General features: G+C 36.6%; 1 protein-coding gene across 1 annotated transcript; it reads right to left on the bottom strand.

The window, feature by feature from the left end:
* Positions 1 to 137: 137 nt before the first annotated feature.
* Positions 138 to 2,310, bottom strand: LOC131012932 (NAD(P)H dehydrogenase (quinone) FQR1-like). The gene is made up of 4 exons (XM_057940902.1): positions 2,116 to 2,310; positions 1,210 to 1,303; positions 862 to 1,124; positions 138 to 539 (listed from the first exon to the last, which is right to left on the bottom strand). The coding sequence occupies exons 1-4, from the start codon at positions 2,211 to 2,213 to the stop codon at positions 308 to 310; spliced, it is 687 nt and encodes a 228-aa protein (XP_057796885.1). The 5' UTR covers positions 2,214 to 2,310; the 3' UTR covers positions 138 to 307.
* Between the last annotated feature and the right edge of the window lie 16,664 nt (positions 2,311 to 18,974).

Raw genomic sequence — 18,974 nt, 5'->3', positions numbered from 1 at the left:
TATATTTAAAATATTCGTATTCAGACCTATTGTAAGCCCATTAATTTTAAGGCCCGAAAACAATACAATTTGGATTCATTTAAGTGGCCCAGTACAGATTCTAAAACCAGATTCATTCCATACATTTACCCATTAAATTAATCCGAATTCGAGTTTTCCAAATTATATAGAAGAAGCCATCTTATATTACATTATGATATATGTGTGACATGCATTACAAACCTCAAAATAGCGGAATCTGTCATTCAAAACAGAAATTTGATGAAATACAAATAAATTCTAGAAAATGCAATATGACATGGTGATTTTAGGCAGTTTGTTTGAGCTTCTTTGTAATGCCTGCAAAGTGTTTCCCTTGATGGAAAGCTTGTTCGAGCTCGATTGCTGAAGGCTGTCTCGTGCCATCTCCGGCGTATGTTCCCGCACCGTAAGGGCTGCCACCCTTAATATTCTCCATCTCAAACATGCCACCACCAAACGTATAGCCAATCGGCACGAATATCATCCCATGATGAGTGAGCTGTGTAACCGCTGTCAATCTGCACATAAGAGAGATGCAATTAGAATGATATATAATGTAACTAAAAAAAAATTATAGTTGAGTTATTTTGTAATAAATTTTTTTTTAATTATTTTACTGTATTGTTCATATTACAGTAATTGTTTTGTAATTTTTTTTATTTATTTTTAAATAAAATAAAAAAACATGAAAAAACACCTAAACTATAAATAATATAGTAAAATAATTAAATACATTTTTATTTATAAGAATAAATTAAATAAATAAATAAAAAATCATATTTAACTAATGTGTGAGCAGCAACAATGCGACTGCATAGATTCATTGTATCTATAACTCACGCTGTAGTCTCCTGTCCACCTCCCTGAGACCCGGTGCTGTAGAAGATCCCAGCAGGCTTGCCCGCCAGAGCCTGGGTCTTCCACAGGCCACCGGTTGCATCGAAGAACGCCTTGAATTGAGCAGCCATCATCCCAAACCTAGTAGGGAAGCCAAATATAATGCCATCGGCCTCAGTCAACTCGTTCGGGGTGATCACGGCCACATCACTCCTTCCCGGGGCTCCCATCTTCGCAAGAACCTCGTCTGGAAGAGTCTCCGGCACCTGTCCGATTGCACGGTCAAATTCACCTTCACCTCAAATTAAATGTCCGAAAATTCGAATTAGAAAATCTTCAAATGTGACAAACCTGCCACAATTTGGCCTCCACTCCTTGGACGGATTCGGCCCCTTTCTTGATCTCGTGTGCCAGCTTCTCGACGTGGCCGTATGTGGAATAGTAACTATACGTTAACAACATGAGATTTTTAGGATTATGTTATCACTTGTAAAACTCAAACCCTCTTAGTTTTAGTTTTTTATGACCTATCTTAAATTATCAAAATGCCCAGAAAAGTGAACTTTTGTATTATACTATAAGGCCATATATGATTGCTTGACTAGAACTAGAATGCAAAAATCAATCACAAATTAACTAGGTAAGCTCAGAAACTTCACACTTGTAGTGTGAAAGAGAATATCAATGCATCTCCCTATATGTGTGTGTGGACAAAACATAATAAACATCCTAATTAAATTGGACATGAACAGAGCTTTTGTAGGCTCGAATCATCCAATTTTTCCTGTGACATTTATATACCAAACTTGAAATTAAGGTCTAGATTTGCCTAAATTAATTGAAATGGGAGGGATTCAAACACAATCACATCATATGTAAGATAACAATTTTAATTGAAGCACACAAGAACTTTCACTTTAAAGAATTATACTTTTTAGAAAATCCACACAAGAATCCAGCATGAGCATGATCGATCAAATTCAAAAACATCAAATCACTTAAAGGGGATAGCAGAATTCCGATTTGGCAATTTAAAGAAACAAACATAGACAAATTTTCCACTTTGGAAAAGGTTATTGAAGAACATGGTTTAGAATGGATGGAAATCAAGAAACAGAGCACTCTGCCAACTTTCATGTGCCATCAAATTTACTGCAAAGTGAAGTACAAAGCATAGTTCACATAGTATGATTATTATGATCATATATATGAACACAATTAATTGAAAAAAGAGAAAATATGAGATAGTTAACATACACTATGTAGACTTTGGCCATTGCAATGGAAGGAGTTTCTCTCTCTTGGGATCTTTTGTGATGTAGTTGGTGAATGAATGTAATGTTGGGATGTGCCATTTATATATATTGCCCACATTGGAGAGAGAAGATTTGACTAAATATTTGGTGCCTTGATTAGCTGTCTAAAAAACGTTAAATATTTGGTGCCTTCATTAGTTGCCTAAAAAACGTACGTAGCTTTATAATTAAACATTTTCCAAAATAAATACGATTCTAGATGCTTTGGTAGTTGAGGTCATGCTTATCATCATCATTTGAGTAATAATTAGAGATTACGTAGTCTTTTAAATAATATGATGTCAATAGTTTCGTTATTTTTTTGCTCTCTCCGCTTCTACTAATTATGGCAGGGAAAGGCTTTTTGTTTGGGGGTAACAAAATCAAAGTGGTGGTTGCTTAATTGATTGATTTTACTTGGCTTGCTCTAGCACCATAATGGAATAAATGGATCAAATAATATAAATAGATATTAAATAGATGAATTTGTTTGAGATGTTGAAGTTCCAAATTTTATGTTAACGACTTCCTATATAACATACTCTTACAATAATTGTCTTATTTAATGTTTCCAAAAAATATACTCCCTCCGTCCCAAACGAAATGTCCTATTTCTTTTTGGCACGGAGATTAAGAAATGTGTATAAAGTAGATAAAGTGGGTTGGTGGAAATTATTTAAATATTAAGTATAGAGAGAGAATGTATTGCCAAAAAAGGAAACATGACATTTCGTTTGGGACGGAGGGAGTACTAATTTTATTGAAATTCATGATGAACTTACTATTTTATACTCCATCTGTCCCATAACAAGAGTAAAAAAATAAAAATTTATGGAGCCCACTTTTATTTTGTGAGATGAATAAAATTAAAGTGGAGATCGATGATTAAAGGTAATAAGGTAAAAGGTGGTGGAATATATCCACTTTCTTATTTTAGAACTAAAACACACAGCTAAAAACGAAAATTAGGACACTTATTATGAGATATTGAGACGAAAGAGAGTATTTTTATGAATGTAGGGAGTATTTAATTAGATCGAGTATTTGTTAATTAGTAATGGCAATATTGATGTAATATGAAGAAACTGGTGAATTAAATTTTATATTAATGGAGAATTTAAACTTGAAAATATTTGACTAAATATCTAAAGCTTGAAACAATATTTTTCAGAACAGCCTTTTTGAATGAAATTATATTTATTCGGGATAATGCTAACCGCATTATTCCTTTTTTTTCTTGTTTAGAGAGAGAATACTAACCTAGTAACCTTATTCTTAAAAATAAAGTATCGCCCATAATAGAAGACACAGACCATCTTATAGTCAACATTCCACAAAATAGTTGGGATTTTATTAGTTTAATAAGAAGGTTATATATAATATCTTTAACTTCACGATTTTTTAATTATGGTAAAATGGTGAGTATGCTTAATTCAAATAAGCTCAACAAGGGGACCACATTTAATAGCAATCCTCGGTACGCATGCTTGTTCACAAAAACTTGGGTACAACAAATTGTGTTGTACAATCGAATTACATCCTGACTCATATTCTGCTTTGAACTCGCATTCTGATTCAAACTGTGTAAACGACATTATTCGATTATACAAATGACACTGCTTGTAATTGACATTATTCAATTATACATATGACATTATTTATAATTGACACTATTTAATTATACAAATGATACTGCGTATGAATGACACTATAACATTGTAAATAACATTATTCGGTTATACAAATGACACTATAACATTTTAAAATGTTATATCGAATAGTCATTTGACTTTTTCGCTTTTAAAAAGTTATAATATCATTTATAGATGACATTATCCAATTATATATAAATGTTATATTATCATTTGTGTATAACCGAATAGTCATTATTAAAAGTTTCAACCTTTTTACTTTGACATGAAACACAAAACAAGAAACGTACACACTTGTAGAAAAAGACTTTCATGTGCAATTTTCCAAACATCTGAAATAATTAGGGTGATGGAACTTGACTAGGTGGAATAACACAATAGATTAGCAGTCATTAACGTGTTTCAACCATTATGACGATTAGTGCTGTCATCAAATCGTAAGAGTTTCTCTGAATTATTAAAAATAAGTGTCTGCGTGGGTTGGTCAAGCGGTAAGATGTTAATGCCTAAAATCAAAGGTCTTAAATTCAAGTCTTCTGTTGCGCGATATTTAAATTTCTTTATTTAATACTGTTAATTTATCAAAAAATAAATATTAAAAATAAATATTTTATCATAAAATATGAGAGAGAAAATACTTCCTCTATCCTAATATTCATGACTTGTTTCTTTACAGTACGAGTATTCAGAAAACTAAATTAGGAGATACTTAAAATATTTGACACACATAATTAATGTTATTTTTAATTGATCTCAAAATATTATTAGTAGAAACCTTTTCTTCCTCTCAAAAGTTTTGCCGTCGTCGGTGGCTGAGACCAGTAGAGGAGGCGCGCTGCCATCCCTTTGCTTCCCCCATCTGCCTCCGTGATTCCATCAAATGCCAATCAAAATTCAAAATTGTTGCATTCTCTGTTCCATTCCAAAACAATGAGCATAAGCAACATATTCAAGATTCAATTTAGTACAACTAAAATCTTACAAAGAACAATGCATATCAGATTTCGATCAATTTTCATCTCAAACAAAATAAGTAAAAACCCAACGATTCAAGTAGGAAAAGCTCAAACCCTTATGAGTTATGGCCAACATCCCACGAAGGGCTTCCGAACGGAATCACCACGCCTCTGATTCAGCCACCAAACCCTCCGATTTTGCCAACAAACCTATAGATTCCTCGATCGCTCAAAAAGATTTCGTCGCTCACGTATCCTTTCCAACCAAATGAGGGATTCATCACGACTAACTAGAAGGAAGAGGGTGGCGCGACGCAGGGGCGGAGCTAGGGGTGGGGCAGGGGGGTCACTAGGCCCCACTGAGATTTTCAAAAATACAAGGATATTTTCGTAATTTTATATTAAAATTAAAAAATATATAATTTTATCTACATCATTATCTTATTGAGCTATTTTATACTGTAATTGATATGTAAGTTTTAGAGTTAAGACGTTTAGAATAAATAAACACATAATTAATTTATGCGTATCATGCTTGGATTGGATCCTAGAGATTTATTTTTTGAATTTGATATTGAAAGTCACTTTGCGTTACAAAGTTTCATGGAATTTTGGAAAATAAAATCACGAACTATTTTGCATTTGCAATTTTAGTGTCTTTTGAGTATGACGAATTAAATCACTATTTTTTCAAGTTTTGCAATTTCATCCCCCAATTTTTTTTTTTCGATCGCTAGAGTGTTGAAATGGAACTTACGTGGATTAGTAAAGACGACGACGTTTTTCTGAGGCCTAAACGACATCATTTCGTACCATTTCAATTAAAAATTTCTCCAAATTAGAAAGAGACTGTATCCTGTATTCTATATATAATATTCAATATTTAGTAATTTTATTGCAAAATACATTGTAACATGAATATGTGCTTGAAAATCTGTTAAAGTGTATTTTTTTGTAATTTAAATAATATTATAATTGTGTTATTGATTATTATTTATTTTTAATTTAATTTATTTATTTATTTAATTATTAATTTTCTTTTCAAAAAAATTTTGGACCCCCTAAATCGAAAGTTTGGCTCCGCCCTTGGGCGCGAGGATGAGGGTTTGCAACTCGAAGAGGGCGAAGCAGAATTAAGGTTTGCAACGCGAAGTGCTGCACATAGTGCAAAAGAGTATCAGGTGGGGGGTAAAAATTAGGGTTAGATTTTATAATATACCTTATTAGGTTATTAATTCTTTCTTAATATATTATGGCTAAAATGGGAAAGAGCCATGTTACATGGGACTACTTAAAGAGGAATACGAGCTAACAATATTGGGACGGAGGGATATAGTCATAAAAATAAAAGAGAGAAATAAATATATTTTTTAAATGAAAAAATAGATAATTATTTGTGGGTCATAATGACAATTAATATAAATAATGAGTTATGTGATTTGTTTGTATCTAATAAATATAATCTTGATTTATAAATAACATTTTAGTTTGAACTCCTCCCCGCCCCCAGGGCCCCAAAACATTCTTTATTAAAATACGTATATAAATGTAACCTTCACAACCACACCATACTATATAAAGTCTTGCAAAGAAAAGAAAAGAAAAAAGAATAGGATCAGTTGGCTGGTGAAATAGTTTACAAAGTCGCCATCAAAATGAGTTGTCCCAAAATGTTTAGTAATCAATGTCCAGGTACATGCAGCTGCCGGCCGAAAAAGATATACACAAATAACTAGATGGGATCCTCTGTCCTAGAATATAGTGTGTACCACCATGTTCTATTCTTAACTTTTTTATTTTATAATTATTTTTTATAAAATAAAAATTATTATTATATTATAAAGTCTAATTAATATTTATAACTAAAAATTGGAATTTAAAACGATGTCGTTTGGAGAAATTTTGGTTGCAGGCGGCGTGGCCGTAGGCGAAGGCGTTCAGGTAGGGAGAGATGTTGCGGAGATCGTAGCTGCGGCGCGACGGCGTGGCACTCTCCAGTTGGGCGAGGACGTAGGCCAAGCTGATGGTGAAAGGGTCGGAGTTGCAGAGCACACTTTTCACAGCGGTGTTGGGTTTGCCGGTGGAGATTCGACAGAGGGAGAGCAGCAGAATTGATGCGAGAATTTGAGTAATAGGTTTAGTCATTAATGTTGGTTGCTGGTCTTGTTTGACTTGTTGTTTTTATGGAGTAGAGGCAATGAGAAGGCTAAAGGTAGATGAAGAAAAAGAAAGAAAAAAAGGTGGGCCCCACAATTCGAATAAAAAAATGACTAACGGAGTAGGACGGCGTTAGGTCAGAAGGGTTTAAATGTATAATTTTTCGGACTTTGGGGGCCTATTTGCACACACAGTGAGTATGGAGAGCAATACGTTATAGGGGTCTATACTACATAAGTCTATCTGCACCTTAACCCTAAAAATTATAAAGAAAGGGTTAATAGCCAAACAATACACGAACTATCACCAAATTTCCAAATTGCACATGACCTTCAAAAATAGCCTCAGAATACACTACCTTTTAATTTTGTTATAATTTGCACACAGCGAAATTTTCAGCGAGGAATAAGTTTGACCGATGATTACGTGGACATTACATGGCATATTGTGTGGCATTTTTTACAGGCTATCAATACACGCATTCAAAACGACGTCATTTTGGACGTCTTTCTCTCTCAAGTATCTCTCTCTCTTTCTCACTCCCTCTCATCGGTCTCTTTCTTTTCCTCCCTCCCTCTATCACGCTGTTACCTGCTCCGGCGAAGTCGCCGCCGTCGGCCACCCCATCTCCCTCTCCTTTCTGTTTTCGCCTCGTCCCTACCTCTGCTCCCCCTTCTCTCTCGTTTGCATCCGATTGTACCAAGACCACCTCTTTATCTTTCTTGAGCCCGGCCCTAATTTCCCTTCTCTCTCGTCTGCATCTTTAATTCTAGAGTTTGTGGATAAACAACAATTTCAAAACCTCTCACTAAAATCCTAAGTCGAAAATGAGGGAAGCGGAGAGGCTCGGTATCTGGTAGTTGCCCCTCTCTGTTTGCCGATGATTTCCCCTAATTTCATCAAAGTGAATAGAATCACCCACCCTTTATGTTTATACCACACTCAACCCGCTGGATTTATCCAGTGTGTGCGAGATTGTGTGTATAGCAAGCATTCAAGCATAACTAATGCTTAACACGTATAGTGTTATTGCCTTATTGATCTTTGTCTGTCTGTAACGCTACGATTCTGGTTCATTTGAGGCTATGATGATGAGTTTCTCTGAGTTGGGTCCAGCATGGAGGCGGATTGGCGGGGCAAACTCGGAGGGCATTTCTATCTCTCTAGATCTAATGCAACCGGGTTTTGCAGCCATGGCGGCAACTCCTCTTGCCTGTTTTTTGGTTTTTCAAGATCTGAGCCTCACTACCAATTACTTCTCCTCTTGCCTATTTTTCGGTTTTTCCAGATCTGAGCCTCACTTCCAGGAGGAAGCCGGCGACCGAGATTTGGAGAAGCGATGCCTCATCTGGATTTGGGCGGTTCGCTAGCCTAGGAGGAAGGCGGCAGCCGAGATTTGGAGAAGAAGGGGTGAGCGGCGAGGGGGGGAGGTTGACAACATCGTTTTTTTCTTTTTTTAATTTTAAATTTTTTTTAATTGAAAAAAGTTTCACAAAACGACGTTGTTTTGTATGATCGCCGGTGTGTCCACGTTTGCAAATTCCGGGAGACGCGTCATCTAAGATTTAAGGGATGGTCAACGCATGTGCAAATTACAACAAAATTAAAAGGTGGTGTATTCTAAGGCTATTTTTGAAGGTCGTGTGCAATTTGCAAATTCGGTGATAGTTCGTGTATTTTTTTGCCATTAACCCATAAAGAAATTAAGAGTGGTACACAGTGGTATACACTACATTTGGGACAGAGGATCTCATTTGACAATACCGAACATTGTGTGTTTTAATTTAAACAACCCTATTTTTCTCTAGGTTTGAAATAATAATAATAATAATAATAATAATAATAATAATAATAATAATAATAATAATAATAATAATAATAATAATAATAATAATAATAATTTTTTGAGCCAAATATAGCTATTTCAGTTCTTTTTTATCATTTAGGCTATTAATTTATCTTTATAATGAGGAAATGATTATTTTGATACATTAACTATTTTACATTTTTATCTCTACACTTTTTCTTTTTGTCTAAAACTCTACTGAAAGCGTTTACTTTACATAAATGATAAGATGCATGATTGAATATTTTTATCCTTAATAGTAGGATTTCTTCAATTTCACTGTTTTAATAGAATAAGAATCAAACAAAACTAATTAAAGACTTAAAATTATAGAAATAATCAAGGGCATTGGAATGTCCTAAAGTTTTAATCCATCAAAGTAAATAAGGGACTAGCCTTACTATTTTTATCTATCAATTAAGAGGGTGTTTTGCTAAGCTTATTTTAAAGAGATTATAAGCTCCAAGAGCTTATAAGATGTTTCAACAGCTTATAAAATGTAGTTTCATAAAAGCTTATATAAGTTGTCAAAGTGTTTGGATAATTGAACTTATAAGCTAGAGAGACAATTTTTTGTTAGAGAAAGAAAATTTTTTAGTTAGAAAGAGAAAAATCGAAAATATATGAAATTAAATTGATATATAATCAAAATAAAAAATTATAGTTGACTTATTTTTACAAAATGAATATTGCTTATAAGATAATGAGAAAATAAGTTGGGTAAATGAATTTATTTTTTGGAGAGCTTATAAGCTTCTAAGAACTTACTTTTAAAGCTTATAAATTGTTTAAAAACTTATTTGTCAAACATTAACATTTTGAAGGAACTAACAAACTTCTAAACAATTTATAAATTATTTAAGAAGTTTATAAGCTCAGCCAAATACTCTCTAAGATTATTCCTCCTAAGTAAACACACTCTTAAGTTTTATACTATAACGATTTCGCCCATATGCGCGTTAGGGATGGCAATGGGCCGGATCTGGACCGTTTGGTCCAGATCCAGATCCATGTTTTTTAACTTAGATCCAGATCCGATCCAGATTCACTGGATCCAAAAAAATGGGATCCAGACCCAGATCCATTAGATCCACAGGGTCTCGGGTCCAGACCCAGATCCATATTATTTTCTTTTCTAAGATAATTGTGACTAAAATTAACATTTCGAATAAGCAATACTTAAATATATTTCCTACATCAAATTACATTTAACTATCTTCTAATTGTCAATTGTAAGATCAGCTTGTTTACTTCCATGATTACTAGTTTACTACTCTCTCCCCCCCATGCCAGGATAGGTTTACTCCAGCCACAGGTGCTAAATTGCATAAACATGTTTCGTGCCTAGTTTCACTCGCAATTAGAACTATCAATTTATTTGTATATATATATTGCGTTTTCATGAAATAAATACATTTTACTTATCAAAAACATAAACAAGAAAAGAAAAAAATATATAAAAATGAGCTAAAAAATATATAAAAATGAGCTTAGGGTTGGAGAATTAAAAATATTACATATTATTAAAAATAAAAATATTATATATTTAAATATAACCGGTTCCATGGACCGGATCTGAGTTTTATATCAACTACTCCAGATCCGGATCCGATTTTTTAGAGAGTGGTCCAGATCCGGTCCAGATCCGCCGGGTCCAAATTTTGCAAAGTCCAAATCCGGAGAAAAGGGTCTGGATCCGTGGATCTGGACCGGGTCTCGGATCCATTGCCATCCCTAATGCGCGTGTATACGTGATTGTTTTGGTTAATTTCGAATTGACAAGAAATGAATAGAATTTAATTGGCTGCGCATGGCAAAGAAATATATAAGTACTTTCATGAAATGTTCCGATCGATAGTGGTGGTTAGTATAATAAGCTATATGGTGTCTATTTCATGACAAGTTTGAAATACATAAAATCAAATCGAATGAAGAAAGCACCCCCAAAATTAGTACGAAACCTTGCGTGAATTAAAGGCCAATCAAAATAAAGTCAGCGGCAAGTAATTACATATACACACAAAACTATTCCACCTATTTATTTATATATATGATGATCCATGACGTAATATGACATCTTAATTAAATTATACTTACTAGAAAGCAAGTCAGATTAGGTGTGAGTAGTATGACATGAAAGATAAACAATCAATCATACGGACGAGATCTTCTCTCTGGTCTAATAATTCGGTATCTTTTCGACACAAAAATTAATTAAAAAATTTATAGCCATTTAACTACACTTCTAATCTTTTATTAATCCTTCTTATTGAGTTAGTTCATTTTACACTAAAAAACTGAATATGACAATTTTAATTGGTTATCAATTTTAATTTCAATTTTCTGCTGAATGAATATTTAAAATAAAATTAAGGAACAACATGGTTGTGTTCAACAATAATCCCTAAATGACAGATTAATGATCCCTAATTATTTCAGAATTTGAGTACAGCAGCAACGGAGGCGGCAGGCCCTCACCTACTCGCCGGAGAAATGCAGCAGCAGCAAGAGATTGAGAAGGAGCCAAGAGAGAGCTAGGGCTCAGCCTCTGTTCTCTTTGTGTGTAAGGGGGAATCGATCCTTGAGAGTGAGAGAGAGAGAGGTAACGAGAGAGCGAGAGGTGACAACCACTCATCGGCCCCTCAGCAGCGGCGGCGGTAAATTTAGACGGAGGAGGAGGTTGGGGACCGAACCTTCATCGATGAGAAATTTGGAATTAGACGGAGGCTGAATGCTTGTTCGTCAAGGCAGAGAGCCTTCCTCCGACGACACTGAGACGATAGCCACTGCTTCGCCAATTTCAGAGATGGCAGCGCCAACCTCGCCGGAGCTTTTTGCTAGTGGGCAAGCTCTGTTTATGAGCGGAATTTCATAACCAAGGAAAGGAGCCTGATAAACATGCATTTTTGCCTCTTGGTGTGTAATATTTGATGCTTAATTGTGAGGATTTTGTGTGTTTGATGGTTTATTTGAATATATATTGGTTTATTGTTGAAAACTTGTTACTTCCTTATTGTTTCAACGAATTTTCAGGAATATGGAAGCTTAATATGATATAATGATGTGCATGGAAGTTGAAGTTCATCTCGATACGAGTTCATGAGTGCGAAAGGATCGAAAATGGACATCGGACGAGGGAGAACAGACAAAAACAAAATTGTTGCGCAAAATTGTCATGACCCGACGATCCTGGCCGCGATCACAGTCCTGACCACGGGTAATTTGGCGACGAACGCGGGCGGGTCGTGTGGCCGCATCTCGGGCCGTCTGGTAGCTCGATTTTTGCATTTTTTTTTTAGTTTTTCAGCTATTTTTCGATCCTACACGGTTTTAACCAATATTTTGAGACCTATGTCATATAAATACTTCCCAAAAACATATTGAAGAGACCTTTTATCAATATCTATTTTTCCTGAGAGCTACAGAGATAGACTGAGAATAGGGGTGGGAAGATAGGATTCGGGTATCGGGTGCCCGATTACCCAACCCGAAAAAATCGGGCATCGGGTACCCTATACCCGAAAAATTAGGGGTCGGGTTCGGGATCGGGTATTTAGGGTATAAAAATATCGGGTATCGGGTATACCCAATCGGGTATACCCGAAATACCCGAATATTTAATTAAATGTATTTTAAATTGTATAAAAATCAGAAATTAAAGTTTCAAATTGAAATCAGACGGTCTGAATATAGTCCCTAATTCCCAGAATCCCAAATTCCCTGTTTCCCAGCGCCTCTCGCCTGCCCGCCGTTGCCGTTTCCGCGACAGCGCGACCCTCGCCAGTCGCCCCCAGGCCCGAGACGACGAGACCCTTGCTCAGTTGCCCAGCCGTTTTCGATACCCTCGACCCTCGCCAGTCGTTCCCGTCATTTCGCCGCCGCCTAGGACTTCGCCCCGCAGCAGCCGCACCACCTCCAAGCTCCAACAGGCGCTGTTTTTTTTCTTTTTTTTTAAATAAACAGATATGCTTCTTTTTTTATCTTGGTTTGAGAATTGAGCAAAAAAAAAATGAAATTTTGTATGGGTTTGAAAGTTGCTACTTTGATCGGGTAATTTAGGGTACCCGAATACCCGACTCGGGTATTAGGGTTCGGGTTCGGGTTCGGGATTCAGTTTTTCTCCTTATTCGGGACCGGGTACCTAATTTTTTCGGGTAGGGTACCCGATCCCGACCCGATTCCCAGCCCTAACTGAGAAGACCTGAATAGCAAGAACTCAAGATTCACAGATTTCCTTACGGTTTATTTGCTGAATGTTCATCTATTCCTTTAATATTTTTTATTCTAGTTCATATGTGTGTGTGTGGCTAGAACAATTTTATCTTAGGGTTTAGGTAGTAAACAGATGATGATTTTCTGACTTTTATTTGATTCAATAATTCAAGATTTATTTATCATTTTATGTTCTTGTGCCTGTTGATTGCTTAATTGTCTAATCACCAATTCTGCATAATCTTAGGTTTTAATTTGATATCGGGAGATGATAATTATTGCTTACACTAAAAACATAAAATATACTCCCTCTGTCCCACTCCAATAGGCTCATTTTCCATTTTAGGTTGTCCTACTCCAATAGGCCCAGTCTTAATATGGAAATGTTTAAGGCTTTATTAAGTAACAATAATGGAGTACTATTTAGTCTTTTCATAAGGGACTACTCTTAAAAGGTTAATTTTTGGTGAACCACACCACATTTAACTACCAAAAAGTGAATTTCTTAATCTATGTGCCGAAAAGAAACGAGCCTATTGGCCTGGGACGGAGGGAGTACTTGTCAATATAGCAAGAGATCTAGAGATAAGTGTGAGGACATTAATCCTAAGGAGTGTTTTTTTTTAAATTAAAAAAAACACCCAGTGGTGAGGGGTTAAGCAGACCCCCAACCCGTAAATAAAAAACTCAACCAGTATCCAATACATGACGTTGTCCAAAAGTGACAACGCCCAATAGAAACCACAGAAAAAAAAGGAAATCAGACAGAGCAAGACCAAACAAAATTGTAGCCCAAAAGTGACTACAACCAAAGGCCAACAGAACATCAGAAAAAAAATAACCAAAAACAAGTCAAAACAAACTAACTATCAACATGACATCTGAATCTAAAGTTAGGATAACCAAACTGAACCATCCTAACCATAGCAAGAAAATAGCGAGGAGCAGTAACATAGTCGAAAGTGGTCAACTTTTGAGCCTGGTGTCCTTTCCTCGCCATAAAGTCAGCAGACTGATTTCCCTCACGATGAATGTGAGTGAAACGGACCTGTCGATGTCGGATAGCCTTGCATGTTTAAGAGTGATCCGGGGACGGTAGCCTTGCATGTAATCAACGGTTTGTATGCCACGAGAGTGGGTATAGACTAGAATTGAGATTGTCTTAGGAAAATTTATCTTAGCTTATTGAATTGAATTTGTTGGATTATCTGAATCTACTGAAACCTTGACCTTGAGATATTTTATTTTCATATGTTTATCTCAGTCAGCTTGATTTATTTTATTTGCGTTAAACCAAACCAGTTTTTATTTGTTTTCTAGATAGAGAAAGACATTTTAGGGTAGTAGTTAATCATAATCAAACTCTGTGGAATACGACCTTACTTACCTATATACTCAATTGCACCCGTACATTTGCGACGTGTTAATAAATAAGCGAACAAGTTTTGGCGTTGTTGTCGGGGATTGATTTATTTTTGATACTATATGTGAATTGTTAATCTGGATTTTTATTTCTATTATTTTATTTTTGTTCTTTATTTTTTTCTTTTAGTTCTGATTTTGGCTCTAGAATTTGCCAGGTAGTGCATGAACACAAGATCTTGGAGTCTACCTTTCGCAGATTTTGATCCTGAGATTGAAGCTTATTGCCGTCGTAACAACAGTTATAGTAACAGAGTCAAGCTAGGATCAATGGCAACACATGAAGAAGTCTGTGCTCTAAAATAACAGCTGCAGCGTTTGTTGGACGCACAAGATAATCTTGATGCTCATAAACAACCTCCTATCAATGAAGCTTTCACTCCGTTGTATCAGTATCAGGAGCCTCCAAGAGTCAACGCGAATAATTTTGAGCTGAAGACTGGTCTGATTATTATGTTACATCAAAATCAATATGGAGGCAAAGCAGTCAAGGATCCTAATGAGCATGTGGCGCAATTCCTGGAATTGTGCAACACTGTGAAGATGAATGGAGTCTCCGATGACATTATACGTCTTCGTCTCTTCCCGTTCTCACTTCGGGATAAGGCGAAGCCGTGGTATCAAACTCTACAGCTGGGAGCCAATCCAGCATGGGAGGACCTGGCACACCACTTTCTGCAAAAGTTTCATCCTTCCGATCTTACTTTGAAGCTAAAGATGGATATTCTTCAATTCCAGCAGTTTGTTGGAGAGATGCTAGTAGAAACATGGGAGAGATATCAAGAGAAGCTCAAAAAATGTCTGAACCATGAATTTGATGAAGGCACACAAGTTGTTATGTTCTATAACGCTTGTGGAGAGCGCACCAAGATGTTCGTGGATACAACTGTAAGAGGTTCTTTGCTTAAGAAGGGAAGTTCTGAAGCTATGGAGATCATAGAAAGCATGGCCACTACATGTTACCAATGTCCATCAGAGAGAGTTCAGCTGAAGAAAGTTGTAGCTGCTTCCAGCTTTGATCTTATGGCATTAGTTCCTACTCAGCTGGCGGAGCTGAATGCCAAGATAAATGCTTTGACTGTTGCTAATCCTGAGCTAGCTGTGGAAAACCTGATGATGATGAAAGATGCATACTTTGTCAACAATGTGAATTTCGGGAATTTCTAGTGAGGTTAGCAGTGTGGATTTCAAATAGGACAGTATGGAAACAATCAGAGTGGACAACAGTTCTATCATGGAGGGCGCCCATATCCCAATTTATCTTATGGGAATCCGACTAACGTGCTCCAGGCTCCACCAGGCTTCTCTATCACCAATGGAGTCATCAATGAGGAGAAGAGGCAAAATATGGAAGAGTTGCTAATGAAATTTATCTCCAAGTCTGATGAGAGGATGGAGAAGCTTGAGGGATAAATTAAAAATGAAAATGAATTAATTTTGTTGGACATCCCAAAATGACAAAAATAGACTCGTTTTATGGGCAGATGGCCGGGAGTATATCTTAATTTTGGAATAATTGCCCAAATATTTTTTTTAATTAAGAAAGAAAAATAAATATAGAAAATAATTACATATTTTATTTAGATTAATGAGCCATAATTCATTGTAAAATTAAATTAAATCACAGCAAACTGAATTTGGAGAAAAAAAACAACCAATTGATTAAGAAAATTGATTGCTGAGCACATAATAGGAAACAAAAATTGCAAACATCGAGATAAAGGTACCTACCAAGTGTACATCATGAGATTAGGTAAGAGATGATGATCTTATATATATTTATGTAAGAGCATCAGCAGTGTGGGTGACCTGATAGATGATCTGATAGAGGGGGGACCACATTGGATAAGTGAGGCTGCAATAGGATGACATGATAGCTGACCTGCTTTTTTAGTTTTGATTATTATATTTTTCATTTAATTTTAATTGTAGAAATTTAAATAACACAATTTACTTCAAATTAAACTTCATTAATCTTAAAAATCCTAAAGATTACATTAAAAAAAACACCTAAAGACATAATTTAAAATTACTTAATTAAAAACTAAAATCATAAAATCCTAAAGATCTCCAGCTTCTCTCATCCTAGCGATAATCTTCGTGCAACGCTGCTTGTGGAGAGCGAGAGTTTCTGGATTTATGCCGTCGGTATTCATGAATAAAATCCGGTCGTTGTGTATTTGCTTCTTGAGTTCGTTCGACTTGGCGACCTCGGTCATCATTTGTTTGATGTTCTCGTCCGACCTGTCCATCCTCTCCATGTATTCCAGTGGAGGCCCAGAGCTTTACGAAGTCTTTCCTTTCCCCTTCACCGCTCTCGCCGCCGCCTTCGCCACCTTATTTCTAATCGGCCGGGAAGAAGTGATCTCCTTGCCCGACGTCGAGGTAGTGAAGTCGCCCGTCTCCGACGTCTTCGTCCTCTTTAAGGAATGGACGTCGCCCTCAAGGTACATGGACTTGAACCTCCGGTTGATGTGGAGCATCCTCCATGCATTCCAGTAGTTGAAGGGGCCATTAGTTGGGCTCCTTGCTTGGAAGATGAATTGGGTCTTTTGTTGGAGCATGTAGTCGGAATGGCCGGAAGGCCACTTCGCGCAAACCTCCACCTAAATATTCTCCCACAACTTCACATCCTGGGCCACTCGGGCGAAGTGTCCCTTTATTTGGCGGGACTTGAAGGCGGCGCCGAGGAGGGCATTAACGCGGTCAAGAATCCGGCCTTAGTAGGCGTCGCCTTTTTGATCGACACCCCGGATGGCGTCGTTCGTCTCCTCCGCCCAAACACGGAAAATAAGGTTCGTCTCCTCGAGGGTGTATGTGTGTCGAGCGGCCCTTCCCTCCTCCGGCTCTCTCGCCGGCGCCTTCTCCTTGAAGGCCATAGCCTTCTGCCGTCCTCCTTTCTTGGGCTTCGACGCACTGTGGGCTGCCGGTGGCTCCTCGTCGCCGCTTGGACGAGGTTTCTCCTCCAACTTGATACCCACCAAATTGGGATGATAATCATCTCTGCCGGAAAGGTCGGAAACCCAATTTGAGTCGTACCAATTAGAATTGTATGGATCCATTTTTTTTTTTTGAGATAAATTGAGAGAGTAGATAGAAGAGTGTGGAAAGAGGTGAAGAAGAAGAAGAAGATAGGCAAATTTATAGAAGATAAAAAAGGAAAAAAAAATAAAAAAAAAATAAAATAAAATCTGTTGGAGTTAATTTTTAACTCCAGTATTATTTTGTTTTGCCTTTCATCACATTTTTGCAGGCCTTAAAACAAAGTCAAAATCAGTTCCTACAAGATAGGAAACATGGAGAAAGGAAGAGAAGGGGTTGAGGGAGTTAGTTCCTAAAATCATGGATAAAACCCACTACCTCAACCTCCACTACTCCACTTCTTGCAACCACGTTTTCAGCCTTGAAGAGCAAGATTGGAGTTGTCTATAAAAGCTGAGGAAGTTCCCTCAGTCTGTCTAGAGCTTACAGAGAGAAATCAAGCCATGTAGGGCAATTGTGTACGAGTGTGAATCCGTATGTTGGGATAACATCAGAGTCAACACTCGTTGTTTTATTTTGTAAGGTTTCAGAGTATTACTCTTGAATCCAGTTTTTGTTTTTTAGTGAGAGTATCATGTGTTAAATACCTAAAGTCTTGTAAAGGTATTGAACGTGATTTGTTCATTCTCGATTTAGTCATTTTGCCATGAGGCATCTTCAAGTTATATTTTATAACTTGAAGAATTTTTGTATCTGCTTGTGTCTTCTCTCATTTTTATTTCTGTTGCAATATTTCTCTGTGTGCACTGGTGTGTTTCCTAAACACAGTGTGTCACATCAAGTTTGAAGGAAGCAACACTAACAAGTGGTATCAGAGCAGTCACTCGATACACTGAGTGTGATCCTCGTTATCAGAATAGTTGCATCAACATGGAGTCCAACAATCTCGGATTTATGCGACCACCAATTCTGGATGGTGCAAATTGCTCTTTCAAGAAGTACAAATGCAGGGGGAGAACATCCATTTCGGGGGAGATTTAAAGGTTTATTGGTTTTGTGAAGAAAGGCAAAAATGGGGAGTTTGTTGGAGTTAATTTTTAACTCCAGTATTATTTTGTTTTGCCTTTCATCACATTTTTGCAGGCCTTAAAACAAAGTCAAAATCAGTTCCTACAAGATAGGAAACATGGAGAAAGGAAGAGAAGGGGTTGAGGGAGTTAGTTCCTAAAATCATGGATAAAACCCACTACCTCAACCTCCACTACTCCACTTCTTGCAACCACGTTTTCAGCCTTGAAGAGCAAGATTGGAGTTGTCTATAAAAGCTGAGGAAGTTCCCTCAGTCTGTCTAGAGCTTACAGAGAGAAATCAAGCCATGTAGGGCAATTGTGTACGAGTGTGAATCCGTATGTTGGGATAACATCAGAGTCAACACTCGTTGTTTTATTTTGTAAGGTTTCAGAGTATTACTCTTGAATCCAGTTTTTGTTTTTTAGTGAGAGTATCATGTGTTAATACCTAAAGTCTTGTAAAGGTATTGAACGTGATTTGTTCATTCTCGATTTAGTCATTTTGCCATGAGGCATCTTCAAGT

This window comes from Salvia miltiorrhiza, chromosome 2 (assembly GCF_028751815.1).
Source record: "Salvia miltiorrhiza cultivar Shanhuang (shh) chromosome 2, IMPLAD_Smil_shh, whole genome shotgun sequence".
Taxonomy (NCBI): domain Eukaryota; kingdom Viridiplantae; phylum Streptophyta; class Magnoliopsida; order Lamiales; family Lamiaceae; genus Salvia; species Salvia miltiorrhiza.
Note: the sequence above shows the minus strand (reverse complement) of the source record. Positions and strands in the feature narration are given on the sequence as shown.